Source organism: Lasioglossum baleicum, chromosome 9, assembly GCF_051020765.1.
Source record: "Lasioglossum baleicum chromosome 9, iyLasBale1, whole genome shotgun sequence".
NCBI lineage: Eukaryota > Metazoa > Arthropoda > Insecta > Hymenoptera > Halictidae > Lasioglossum > Lasioglossum baleicum.
The window spans coordinates 7403520-7416804 of NC_134937.1; the positions used below are offsets into that span (position 1 = coordinate 7403520).

General features: G+C 34.5%; 4 protein-coding genes across 10 annotated transcripts; 3 read left to right on the forward strand and 1 right to left on the reverse strand.

Moving 5' to 3' along the window:
- Positions 1–51: 51 nt before the first annotated feature.
- LOC143211873 (SOSS complex subunit B homolog) lies at positions 52–1576 on the forward strand. The gene is made up of 2 exons (XM_076429961.1): positions 52–662; positions 742–1576. Exons 1-2 carry the CDS (start codon positions 204–206, stop codon positions 976–978), a joined length of 696 nt encoding a protein of 231 aa, XP_076286076.1. The 5' UTR covers positions 52–203; the 3' UTR covers positions 979–1576.
- A 963-nt stretch (positions 1577–2539) lies between these two features.
- Positions 2540–3649, forward strand: Pfdn4 (prefoldin subunit 4). Its single transcript, XM_076429962.1, has 4 exons — positions 2540–2699; positions 2777–2881; positions 2981–3100; positions 3283–3649. Exons 1-4 carry the CDS (start codon positions 2661–2663, stop codon positions 3433–3435), a joined length of 417 nt encoding a protein of 138 aa, XP_076286077.1. The 5' UTR covers positions 2540–2660; the 3' UTR covers positions 3436–3649.
- On the reverse strand, positions 3646–12808 carry Neos (nuclear receptor coactivator protein neosin). 4 transcript variants are annotated; one of them, XM_076429938.1, is made up of 8 exons: positions 11948–12808; positions 11126–11876; positions 10969–11052; positions 10693–10892; positions 10191–10616; positions 6228–9447; positions 5823–5941; positions 3646–4473 (listed from the first exon to the last, which is right to left on the reverse strand). In XM_076429938.1, the coding sequence occupies exons 1-6, from the start codon at positions 12180–12182 to the stop codon at positions 9248–9250; spliced, it is 1896 nt and encodes a 631-aa protein (XP_076286053.1). In that variant the 5' UTR covers positions 12183–12808; the 3' UTR covers positions 3646–4473; positions 5823–5941; positions 6228–9247. The 4 variants fall into 4 exon arrangements, with proteins under 4 accessions (XP_076286053.1, XP_076286052.1, XP_076286054.1 ...); XM_076429937.1 differs by having other exon boundaries at positions 3646–4787; XM_076429939.1 differs by having other exon boundaries at positions 3646–4787; positions 6228–9444; positions 11948–12805.
- Positions 4385–7667, forward strand: LOC143211866 (protein-lysine N-methyltransferase SMYD4). 4 transcript variants are annotated; one of them, XR_013009557.1, is made up of 7 exons: positions 4385–4521; positions 4629–4832; positions 4912–5563; positions 5628–5914; positions 6268–6551; positions 6679–7413; positions 7489–7667. XR_013009557.1 is itself a non-coding variant. In XM_076429936.1 (7 exons), exons 2-7 carry the CDS (start codon positions 4637–4639, stop codon positions 7494–7496), a joined length of 1905 nt encoding a protein of 634 aa, XP_076286051.1. In that variant the 5' UTR covers positions 4389–4521; positions 4615–4636; the 3' UTR covers positions 7497–7667. The 4 variants fall into 4 exon arrangements, 2 of the variants coding, with proteins under 2 accessions (XP_076286051.1, XP_076286050.1); XR_013009556.1 differs by having other exon boundaries at positions 4389–4521; positions 4615–4832; XM_076429936.1 differs by having other exon boundaries at positions 4389–4521; positions 4615–4832; positions 6679–7156.
- Positions 12809–13285: the final 477 nt, after the last annotated feature.

A 13285-nucleotide genomic window follows, 5' to 3' on the forward strand; every position in this document is an offset into this window, starting at 1 on the left:
TTTCCATTAGTGTTTTTGTCAAGCATTTCGAAAAAAGAGGTCGATGTAGTATTCAATGTTTGACGGCTGTTGAGGGCAATAGGGAAGTTCAATTGAACGACACGCAAAGTAGAAACCTACAGCTGACGTATTTTCAAATTCGTTTGTGCAGGTGATTGTTTGTAAAGTGTGTTAGTGTAGAGTGGACATTGATTATTAGAACAATGGAATACGTGCTAATAAAAGATATACGGCCGGGCCAGAAAAACATTAATGTGGTGTTTATTGTTCTGGAAGTTGGTCATCCTACTATCACTAAAGAAAACCGCGAAGTTCGAACGTTTAAAGTGGCGGACAGTACTGCTTGCATGAACGTTTCAATTTGGGATGAACCTGGTCAACTTTTAGTACCGGGTGATATAGTTAGATTGACAAAAGGGTATGCGTCCGTCTGGAGACAATGTCTAACATTATATTCAGGGAAAAATGGAGATATTCAAAAAATTGGGGAATTCTGTATGGTTATCAATGAACAATTAAATATGAGTGAACCAAATCCTGCTTTAGCTCAACAACTGATCAATCAGAGCGGATCTGGACCACCTGGTAGCAATGTTAACAATAGTATTACAAATAATGGAAATGCAAATAATATAGCTGGTCAACCTGGAAGACAACCACTGGTACGTTATCTTCTAAATTACTTCTAATACATAATAATGCCCGAAAAAATCAGATTTAGTTTGAACTCTTTTATTGCAGGCAATTCAAAGTAATTCAACTACACCTGTCAGTGGCACGTCGGGTAGCTCTGCAACAACAAAAAGTGGAAATGGTAGCAATGGTAATAATGGTGGGAATGGGAGTAATGCCTCGGGACTTCCTGGAGGATCTGCGAGATATTCTGGTGATTCAACAACAAAAACAACAGCTGCAACAAAAACTAATTCTCGTGGTCGTGGGGGCTATCGAAACGGTGGACGTAGCGATCGTAGATAACACACAAACAAAAAGCGGCTAATAATATATGTGTAATATGAATATGAAACTGATTACATTCAGGACATCTGTAATATACTGTTTTTGTAACAATCCTGTATATGTGTATTCATGAATCAATGTATACGATAGAGTCTGATTAAAATAACATATGAATCGAAGACAATCGAATTGTAAACATTAGAGAAATATAGTCGTTGATAAAATAACGATTGAATAATAACATTATTTGGCAAAAATATTTCTGATTTATATATTGTATGTATAAATTTATGTTATAGAAGATTGTCTTCAATTCATGATAAATCTATGAAAATTTTTCACTTATTCTGATAAACTAATATAGTATATAACTAATATATATATATAAAATATGTAATCTGCATTTAATTAGTAAATAATTTCGTTCGGTAGTTTTTTTGAAATATATTTCATAAAAAAAACGGAACCTTATGTATAAACAAGTATAATTTACACTGTGTATAGTTTACACAGTATAATTTACAAGTATAATTTACACTGTGTATATAGTAGAAAATAAATTTTAAGTAATCTTATTGTATAGAAACATTTTTTCAGATAAATATTTAATTGTTTATTCGTATTTGATCTTATTTGTATGGTGTGAATATTGTTTGGAGAAAAATATACGATGTTTCTATTTTGACTAATATATTGGAAGATTTTTAGAGAGAGATAATGACGCATCTGTTTATTCTAATTTTCCATTCAATAACAATATTACTTATAAGTAATATTTACTACTCAAGTGATAATAATTTAAATGATTATACATTACCATATATATATATATACATTTCATATACTTTATTTTGTCTTCATGTAACATATAAATGTTTATATAAATAAACGTACTTTTTATAAAAATTCGATTTAATCATTAGAAATGTATTAAAGTTACATATATTTGTTAAAAAGAAATAAACGTATTATGTATTATAATGTATTATTTCTAATTCCATATATACGGAACAAAACCTTGAAAATAATTAAAAGTTCTGGCATATAACGAAATAATGACATAAATTATTTATACTACATATGTTTACATAGCTTGACACTTGAAATAGTACGTATACAAATTAACTTGCTCATGGAAATAAAGATAAGATTGTTGATGAATATCTGGTTAATTCATTTATCATAATGGTAGGTGTAAACAAGATAAAATTTCTGATACCGTAATACCGTCTACGATTCTTCTAGGTTATGTTTATATATTGTACCCCAGACGAGGTATAGAAGTAGACTAATCACTCAATGTCTTTTTCTGTCACATCCTACCGTATCGGTCAAAACCACGGTAAAGAAAATATATAACAGAAAATAATAATAAGTAATAACAAAAAATATAACAATTAAGTTTCCTATATTTTAATTTAAATAAGATAAGTCAATTTTTAAACGAAACGGAACAATGTCAATGCGCGCATCGCATTGAATGCAATTGAATGCGATCTATGCGTCTGATGCGTGCAACGGAACGCACCCATAGTCAGTGGCGGAGAGTTATTTTTTGGTTAGAAGGTCCCTCTTTAAATAGTTAAATACTCTGTGACATACGAATGTAAGGTTATGTACCCTTACAGACTGACGTTAATTTTTTTCGATATTATTATCTGAATCAGTGTTAAATAGTAATTTATTTAGAAACAGCGAATATGTCGGGGAGAAAAAATATTCAAGGAGGATTTCAGGCGGTGAGGCTCTATAACATTTACTTTTCATTTATACTTTTCATGATTAAATTGCTTTCCTAACCTCTATCGTATAACAGGATTCTGACGTTTATATTACATACGATGATCAACAGAAAATTAATAAATTCGCAAGACTAAACGTGAAATTGCATTACTTTAAAACAGAATTGAAAATGAAACAGGTACCGATGGATTTGTTAGTAACAAACGCTTCGTATTACTGATAACCTTATTTGGTTATGCACAGTGTTGCAAATACTAAATTGTAATGCTTCCTGCAGAATGATTTGAAAAATATGGAAGATGCCAGTGACGAAATAGATGACCTATTAGATGATGACGTGAAGATACCTTATTACATCGGTGAAATTTTCATTTACGAAGATATAGAGAAAACAAAGGTACATTGATCTCGAATCCATTTAGTTTTTCAAATTTAAAATACAGATTTATTAAATTCTATATATAATCAAACTTAATATATTTTAATTATTTGACACGATTAAGAAAATTTCTGTGCATAGTACAAATATATTTAACAATATAGCGGTTCTTTGTAACTTAAAATAATGTATATTGGTAGGGTTACCTAGAAGATATCAAGGAGAAGAAGAAGAAAGAAATTTCGAATCTGGTAAGCAAGTGTTGCGACATGGAAGGCACTATAAGTGACTTAAAAACTCAGTTATATGCAAAGTTTGGTAGTCGTATAAATTTAGAAGCAGACGAAGATTGATCTAGTCGAGCATGCACATAATTCTTTCATCATGTGAACTATGATTTTTTTAAATGCGCCTATTCATTTATAAATTATCCCATAATAGAAATTGCATTTTATTATTCACACTATGTATAGATAAACAATTTCACATTATACTTGTCTCATATGTATGATCATTAATGTTTCCACGTATTAATTGTTATTATGCAATAAACTCTTAATAAATTTATTATGCTCTTTTTATGTAATTTCTCTTATACTTATCCCATCTCCTTATAACACTATGTTACTGTAATTATAGAAAATAATTATATAAGATACTTAAAAAATAAAGAAAGAAGCTTGTATTGTGTGTTTTAGGAATCGGGTAATTCTTTATGTAATGGTGAACTACCACAATTGTGTATGTATTCGTTTGATTAAAGGTTGAATTCAAGACAGTGGTAACCGTACATGAAATTTGGACATCTGCCAAATTGTTCTCATTACAAAGTGCTCATGCAACGTGACTGAAAAACTACCTCCTTGTTCTATATTTGTTGAATATTTTTAAGTTTTCTATATTATGGCCTATCTTCATAATTTGCTATCTTAATTCACTTCTAAAATCAAGCGACGTATATAATCATTGCAAAAAGTATTTAACAAGTAGAAAGATATGGATTTTAAAAGGCAGTCATAATATAATAAACTGTAAAATTTTAACTATACGTTGGATAACATTGTAGTTTTATGTTTAACAGGCTACGATATTCAATATGTTGCCAAAAATTTGAAAATGACTAGAATTGAGTTGTTTATAATAAAACGCGCGAACAAAAATGAAAAGGTAATATTTTGTATGCGTTATACCACTAATTTATCACTTTAACGAATGATTTAAAACATGGTTACACAGTCATACGGTTTCTGCCTTCCCTCTATCATCTGACTTGAGGTAATTTTAGTTTCACCTCTCAGTTTTGCTTCTGCCAGTACATAGTTCACTACAGTCCACTCAGTATCTGCTAATCTTCTGCAGGGGAAGTTTGTGAACAATTATTTTCTCCTCATCTGATAAAAAAAATAATTATACAATAACAAACAAGAGCCTATAATAAGGTAATTGTGGTAAATCCTATTTTTTATTTATATCTGTATTCGATTCTTTAGTATTTTAGTTGAAAGACATAAATCAATAAATTTTTTGCGAAGTATCTTCTCTATAGAAACAGCAATGATGGATATGGATACAGCAAGAAAACTAGTATTAACTTTGAAACAAAGTCACACATCCCATGGTGGATATGGTTTACAAAAGGAGTGTGAAGCACTCGTCGGTCATATTTTGCAAAACATGTTGAAATCTTCGCTACCCACTTTAGTTCCTGAAACGAAAAACGAAGAAGATTCGATCAGCTACAGAGAAGAAGGTGTCAAATATTTATTCATCAATATAGAAATATCCAAATTTCGATACCATAATAAATTCTATGAACTTTTAAAAAATAGGAAACCAGCATTTTGTGCTGGGCGATGATACCGAAGCCATAAAATATTATACGATGAGTTTAGCATACGCAAACGACAACGAACTTATGTCTTATGCTCATGCTAACAGATCAGCGGCTTTGTATAGAAAACAAATGTTCAAAGAATGTTTGATAGACATTGATACCGCTCTGGATCTTGGATACCCGGAAGAAAAAAGAAAGAAGCTGAAAGAAAGAGGGGTGAAGGCTATGGACGAAATCAAAAAGAAATTGAAGATCAAAAAGGATGATCCTATCGATCCAGAGAAATTAATGAGCATGTGTCTATCGGAAAAAATTACGGAGGAATCTACAACTGTAAAATTTAGAAATGGAAAAGCTGGAAATCAAGATGCATGCAAAAATGGACATGTTAACGGAAATGAGGAAAATTCAGTTAACGGTTCTGGTGCTCCACCGAGTAATGAAAAAAAAGAAGCTAGATATCTAGCAGACGAGGGTTCTTTAAAATTAGCTTACAGTGCTAGTAAAGAAGTTCCTGCTGTTAGCGACGGTGTTAGAATTGCTTACAATGAAAAATACGGACGTCATTTAGAAGCTACTAAAGAATTTAAACCTGGCGACATTGTCTCTTTCGAAGATCCATATGCGCATATTATTTATACACAAAAGTAAACAATTTCTTTTCAATATATATTTATAAATACAATCGTAATTATAATTTTGTACTTGCAGATATTATACACATTGTCATAATTGCCTATCGAGAAGCTACAATTTAATTCCTTGTCCAAATTGCACAATGTCTGTATATTGCTCAGAAAAATGTAAATCTATAGCTTGGGATGTGGCACACGAATTGGAGTGTCCGATTCTATCGGTTCTAGGAAACTTATTCAACGTTGACAAAGACAAGGTACGAATGCTTACCAAAATTGTTCGTTTTTTGATTGTAGTAACAGCAAAGGGCAAAAGGATTGCAGAGTTGCGTGAAGACATGAAAGTAGCAGAGTGTAATCCAGGTAAACAAGAGCTTTCGTATTTTACAGCTAAAATGAAAAATATAAAGACATATATAAGTCATGCTTAAAACACACAAGAAATCAAAGAAAACTACAGTTGGAGACAAAGTGAGCGCACACCCTTTAAAAACTAATAACTATTTTAAAATTCGACCAAACGCGTCCAGAGTTTTTTTAAATGTTAGAAGTAAACTAATTCATCTAACATCTAAAAAGAAACTCGGATCGTTTGATCATATTTGAAAGAAGTTATTAGTTTTTAAAGATTGTCCACTTAACTTTGTCCCCGACTGTATATTGAATTATAACATACTGTGCAGGAATAGATTTTATAAAATATTTCATTTTTGCAGACGATAGAACTGCAGGGTTTACGGATGAAGGTATATTCGACAGTTACAGTTCACGATCTGCTTTGAGCCTCGCAACCAACATGACAACAAGACCGCTCATTGGAATCAGCGCATTTGCCTGCATCTCAGCCCTTGCTTCTATCCTCCTAGCCACACAGACTAATTTCTTCTGCAAGAAATACGAAATGGATCAATTAAATGATATTAATAATGTGCCCGAGCTACAATTCTGCGGCAGCCTCATGTTTCGCGCCTGTGTCATAATGTCTTCTAATTGCTTCACAGTAATTTATTTCATAAATACATTGAAACATAAAATACAGTTGATAATACTCATTAAAAATTTAATAGAACGCAAAATGAAAACCTAATACATCGATCGAGTTACAGTTTATAAAACTTATTTTCCAGATACAACAGGAGCCAGGAATAAAAACCGGCTCCGGATTATACGTAACGCATAGCTTATACAATCACTCCTGTGCCCCGAATACTTTTCGTCATTTCGAGGGATTAACAATGATTACTCGTGCTCTGGAACCAATATATCCTGGAGATCAAATATTCACTGGCTACGGTGCTGCGTACGCACATATGCCAAGATCTGAAAGAAGAGAGAAAATAATGCAGGACTATTTCTTCGAGTGCAACTGTCCGGCTTGTGAGTCTGACTGGCCAATGTATAATCAAATTCTTCAGAACCACGTTGGTTCCATCATGAAGAACAAAGAGCTTGTAGAGAAACTAAAACCATATAAAAAGAGATTGGTAAAGAACATGTACGACATTGACGCTGTGAAATCTGTTCTCTGTATTCTGTACAAGGAAGTGTCTCAGCCTTGCGAAGAGATAGTACACGCGGAACAGTACCTGAAGAGTTATTATTTAGGTAGATTCAATCATATGTCGACATAACACGTTTTTACGCTTATTTATACCGATATAGCTTTGCTTACCTACTGATACTTAATACTATGCTTACCTATGTCCTGCGAATCACATTTACGTATATAGGATATATTTCACTTTGTGCACTGATTTGTTTTGTCGCTTGATAACATGATACAGCTATGTTTGACAATGAGTTCAAAGCTTATATACCGCTTCGTAATAATGAATATACGAATTTCATACTTTGCTGCAAAGGTATGTAAAGAATTAATGTATTAGATGTACAAAACTGAAGTTCGATTAAACAGACATGTATTTTCTTGTTTCTAGATCCATGAGAACGAAGCGTCAACTTTGTACCAACTTATTAATAACATAAAGTATTTCTGAAAACATTTTATTGATGTTATACACGATGTTTGTCTAATTCTTGAAGTAGAGACTGTGCAAAACTTTCTTCGTGTAATACATTTATATGAATAAACTGATCAAAAGTTAGAAAAATGAAATGCTTTGTATTTATATGTATATGTATATTTTTACATTAGACAATGTTTACAAGGCTTATAAATTCACCCACATGTTTTCCTTTCTCAATGGAAATCGTAATTACATGACACATTGTAGTTACCGATAACAGAATCTTTTTGGACTAATAAAAGCTATAAAAGAGACACAAAGCAACAACGGGAATTCATAAAAACGATAATCTAATCAATTCTACATTAAATTGGAAATAATAATTGTAGTAAATAACAAATTTCCTTAATAATCAAATTGTCAATCGCTAAATCAATATATTATTGAAGTATTCTGATCGTCGAAACAAACTATTCAAGCTTCGATAAAGTACAGTATACAATTATACTTTAAACTTGTTCTTTGATACCCAAGGTACGATTCAAGCCTTGGTTAACGTTATAGCAATAGGAAGCAAAGGGGTAAAAGTAGGCGTACAGTTTCGACTTGAAAATCATTAGATATGCAGTATTCGCTCGATAAGTAACTGCCAGATAAATAGCAATTTAGAACACCTTTTGCTAACCCGCATGTAACATTGTTTTATTAAAATATGTTCACATTTCATTCAAATATTAGGTTGCAGCTCATTTTTTCAAATAAAAAGTTGTCATTACGCGAGATAGTATTCATTATTTGTAGCTGAAGAATTTTCAGAGGAATTTTTTAATGGAACTAACTGTAAGTAATCATGAAACTTCGGTTCCATTTAAAAAATGAAAGCTGATCTTGAAATTTTCGAAAACCCTTCACCTACAAAAGCTATTACTGTTATGTTATGATGCTCCTGCTATCGTACAATTTTTGAAAATCAAGTTGTTCAACATCTCTGAAAATAACAGAGATAATTAAAGTTATCAAACGCGTACTCTAAATCTAATACACAATGTCTGTTCGGTTTATAATGTTACGAGTACTAAGTTAAAAGTTCTGTCCTAGGAATGAAAGGACGTATAAGCAAATATCATACCTATGATACCCGCGAATCATACAAATAATATCTACAGTATTCCATTGTTATTTGGCAAACGTATTATTTTGTTAAATAACCGTGGAACAGAATTTTCATCACACATTTTTCATTATATTCTTATATTGACAGATTTCAATACTTGTATATTTAAATGTATTATTCAAAATGTTTTTAACATCCTGAAATTAAACATATACCACAAGGTAATTTTACACGATTCGAATAATTTGAGTATATGAAAAAATATAAGAATTAATAATTCTCATTAGGGATAGGGGCGGATTAGACGAGAAAGTAGCAAAGAAGAAATTTCGTTAAACAACAGTGGAATACTGTATAGAACTTGAGAACCCTTATAAATACTATGTTCAAAAGTGTACTTATTTTACGCACGTATAAGTATGCTAACACATCACCAGAGATGAATATCAAAACCACTTGCTGTTAACGTTGACGATATTAACTAGTTCCCGGTATACTATCAAATATAGCTAGTAGAATATTCATTTCATCAAATAAAAATGAAATGAGGTTTCCTGCTGGTGGAGATAAAACGCGATATGAAAAAATATATGATTGAAAAAGAAAAAAGATCGATTAAAATCGGCCGATATTCGAGAAAGCGGCAAACAGAGGTGTCGTTGTCGTGGCCGGTTGCTGATCGCCGATGTTTTTGAGCAAATTGCCTTGCAACAGACTGTCAAGTGCCTTTTGAACTGTCGGATCGTTAAGCAGAGGTGATGGTGAAACTCCCGTAGCGGTAGTTGTCGTGGACGCTGTTGTGGCAGTTGATGCTGCTGGCATAACACGATGTACTCATGTAGTTAGCGGTTGTGTAATACCAGCAATAAATATATTTGAAGTTCGTTCGCTTTGATCACTGCATCATGTGGGAAACAGGCACAGAAACACTACACGCACTGATTCACGCGATTCAAAAATATTCCAAAGCGTACGAAGTTCGTCTTATAATCGAATCACTTACGTTCAACAATCAGAAATTTTTACCTCTATTTATTCGTCTAAAGTATTTAGACAAAACAATGTCTGTACAATACTTCCTATTCGAAACTTCATCGAACATCGAAAGGAATTGCCTTTGTTTCTTTGGACATGTTCATGAAATGCGCACAAACAAATCCAAGAAGAAATCTAAAAATAGAACGTTCTCCGAATCGTTGATACGTTTCCGAAAGGACCTTTTTAAATGTGCAAAACCGTGCTGCAGAAGGTCTGTGAAAATATTTCTCGCGCCCGCGAATAATCAGATATCGATGATTTTAGAGAAAAGAGAAACAAATGTGTCACAGTTTTATATAACACGTGACTGTTACGCGGAAAGTGAAAAAACCGAAAAGACTGCACTTATAGCGTGCACGTTGTAACGTTGTAAAAGTTTGCTGGAACAAAGACTAATGACTAATTTTGTCAGAAAGGTTTCCTGGTCATAAACACGTTACAATAATGCAGATCATGTAAAAAAACTTTGAGCAGAGAATTCTTTCCTTGAACTTCGAGAATAGAATGTTGTAATTTTTACCTGATCCCCAGGTTGTTGGTGGGACAGGTGTTGGCGCAGATGTCGGAGCTGGTACTGGGCTGGGAACAGGCACCGTTGAACTTGCTTTATTACTATTTAAAATATTAAGTATTCTCGATTGTAGTTCAGCTTGCTTCGGGTCGCTGACTGCTATCGTTGTCGTCGTTGGCAGATCTTTCACGTCTCCCAATTCCACTTGCACTTGTTCCTCTCGCTTAATCTCGAGATACTTTATCACGCGATCGTACTGTAGCACTGTTAATTGGTGGTTATCGGCTAACATATTTAAAAGAACTTGAATAGCGTCGGGATGTCGTTCGTTCGCAAATGGTGTGTTTAACGGTACAGACCGTCCGCCGGCTTTGTAATTGGCAAAGTCGCGCGATATTAAATTAATGGCATCTTCGACGAGCATGTTTCTGTGCTCTACATGAAAATTTCAAGATTTCAGGTATAATGTTTTCAGGTATAGTAAGTCTTATTAAGGTATCGGAGCAAATACCTTGCGGTAAACCGTGCAGAATGTTTAGCGTCAAGGAATGATGTTCTTGATTGACGGGCGTAACTACAACAGCATACAAACACCCACGACTTGCTATATTTCCTAAAACTCTACTGAGCAGTACATCTTCGTTCGGAAACAGTAAATCCACAGTTAGTCCAATCTTCTTTAGCCTCGCCTCGATGCTCTCCGCATACTCCCTATTATCGTAAGCAACAATTAGAAAAGTAATCGGAATTTATTTATTATCGGGTGTAAAGCTAAACGAATACGTACGTTAATGCTTTGTTGACAACAATAATCTCGCAGTCATTCTTTTCGGTTGTTGTGTTCGAATACTCACTCGTGCTACTTGTGTTGCTAATAGATAAACCCATGAAACAGTTAGTAACGTGTACCAAACAGATTAGAGGTAACAAATGCTTCAACTTACTTGAAAGTCATATTCATATCTCTCGGTCCATTATTCTTAAAATCATCGTAACGACTGTTACTATCGTTAAACGAGTCTCTGTTAAAATTATTGTTTCTCTGTCTATCACCCTGTTTATGATCCCAATCTCTACCACCTTTGTCTTCTAACCGAACATTCCTGTTCATAGGACTGCGATCCCTGAAGTTATTTCCTCCCGAGCTGTCTCTGTTTTTATTACGATTCTTTCCAGCTCTATTGCCTCTCGCTCTACCTCCTCCTCCTCCGCCACTGTTCACTCCTCCACCTCCTCCACCGCTTTGATTAAGATTAGTCTGATTATTCGCATTTCGATTTTGATTCCCTCCTGGTTTATTTTGATTTCCACCGGGTCCAAACTGATTACCACCTCGGTTCTGATTACCTGGATTAAATTGATTATTCCCTTTATTCTGCATCATGTTATTAAACTGATCGTTCCCGTTATTTCTATTTTGATTTCCAAACTGATCGTTGTTCTGATTTCCATCGCCAAATTGATCGTTTCTATTTGGCATGTTGTTTCCTTTTTGAGCGTCGCCCATCGACACATCCGAACTAAAACTTTGGTTAGCATTGAAGGAAGAATTTCCTCCAAAACTTTGGTTTCCGCTGCTGAAAGAGTCGTTCCCAGGATTGAAATTGTTGTTGGAATTAAACTGATTATTAGGACCTCCTTGAGGCTTCGGCCCACCAGCTGCAGATTGACTGTCTTTCTTCGCCGGTCTCACATCTATTTAAAACAAGATAAGCATGTAGCATAACCGTTTTAATGAAATGAAAGAATCTTGCAAGCAAAGATACCTATTCTTCTGCCTTTGAACATAGCACCATTTTCATTTTGTATAGCTTTCTGTGCAGACTGTTCCTCCTCGAATTGAACAAACCCGAAACCTCGATTTATCGCCGAACCGATAACCTTTCCATACTTTGAAAAATGTTCTTCCAGTTCGTGTTTGGTCATATCATCTGTTTGCAAATGACCTACAAATATGCGGCAATTCACGGTGGCAGGATCTTTTAACATTCTCACACTCATTTTAACGCGATTTGTCTTTCAAGATCAATTCTTCGCAGAAAGAAATATCTTCGCAGCGTTGATTTTTATTCAATTAATAAAGCGAATAGAGGTTAAATTACGATGCTGACGTTTACTTCTCTTCGATCAGCACGGTAACACAAGCAACACACAGTGACGCCGTATTTTTAAATTCGCTCTATTTTGCCTCCATTTGCTCATATAAGAATAATATTGTTGAAAGATTTCAAAACAGAAGCCGTCAATCAACAATTGAAGGCTGATCGGGATCGGGTCCTCTTACGATGGCGTGCGTATACGAGACTTGCCTGTGTGTCTGTTTTCAAACACGCGAAAGAACAGTACATGCAGTACACTTCCACCAACTTCCACCTTCCGCCTTCCACCTGCTTCCACCCCACGTTCTTGCTACCGCTACCGCTTTTTATGCTATATAATATATATACAACTGAGTGCAACTGACAATGAATATCATAGACTTATAAAGATAGACCAAGATAGACTGAGATAGACTGCGCGGCCTGTACGAAGTTTTGAAGTCCGCCATGGCGTCCATATAGAGGTATATATGGTCTAATAAGTTGTGGTCAGTGGTTGTGGTCGTAAGGCGCTCTCTTTCTAATTGACGAGTTGGTGGGGAGAGATTCGCCCAATGAGAGTGGGGAGTGCGTAGGAAGTGAGAATTGTGTGTGTGTGTGTGTGTGTGTGTGATTGGCTCGCTGCGCCCCCACCAACTATCGGTGTGCGAGTGAGATAGATATACGACCAGCCGTCATTGCAGGCTTCAATGCTTCGTACAGGCCCAGTACAGGCCGCACAGTCTATATAAAATATAACCTTATACAGGCTATTTACATGGACACGCTGCTACACACAATCTCATTCTCACACGTACATGAAAGCTTGAACCTGCCCGATATGCCATCTAAAAGCGACGAACCAACATCTATCTATCACAAAACGTCAACCTTACAGAGGTGCTTAGTCGTAACACCTCTATAATACACCGTGGTAAATACGTAAGGGGTGTATAATGAAAATTTTTAATTTCCCGCGCAGTATTAACTGCGAACGCGCGAAGACACCTTCTCGTATCTCATTAC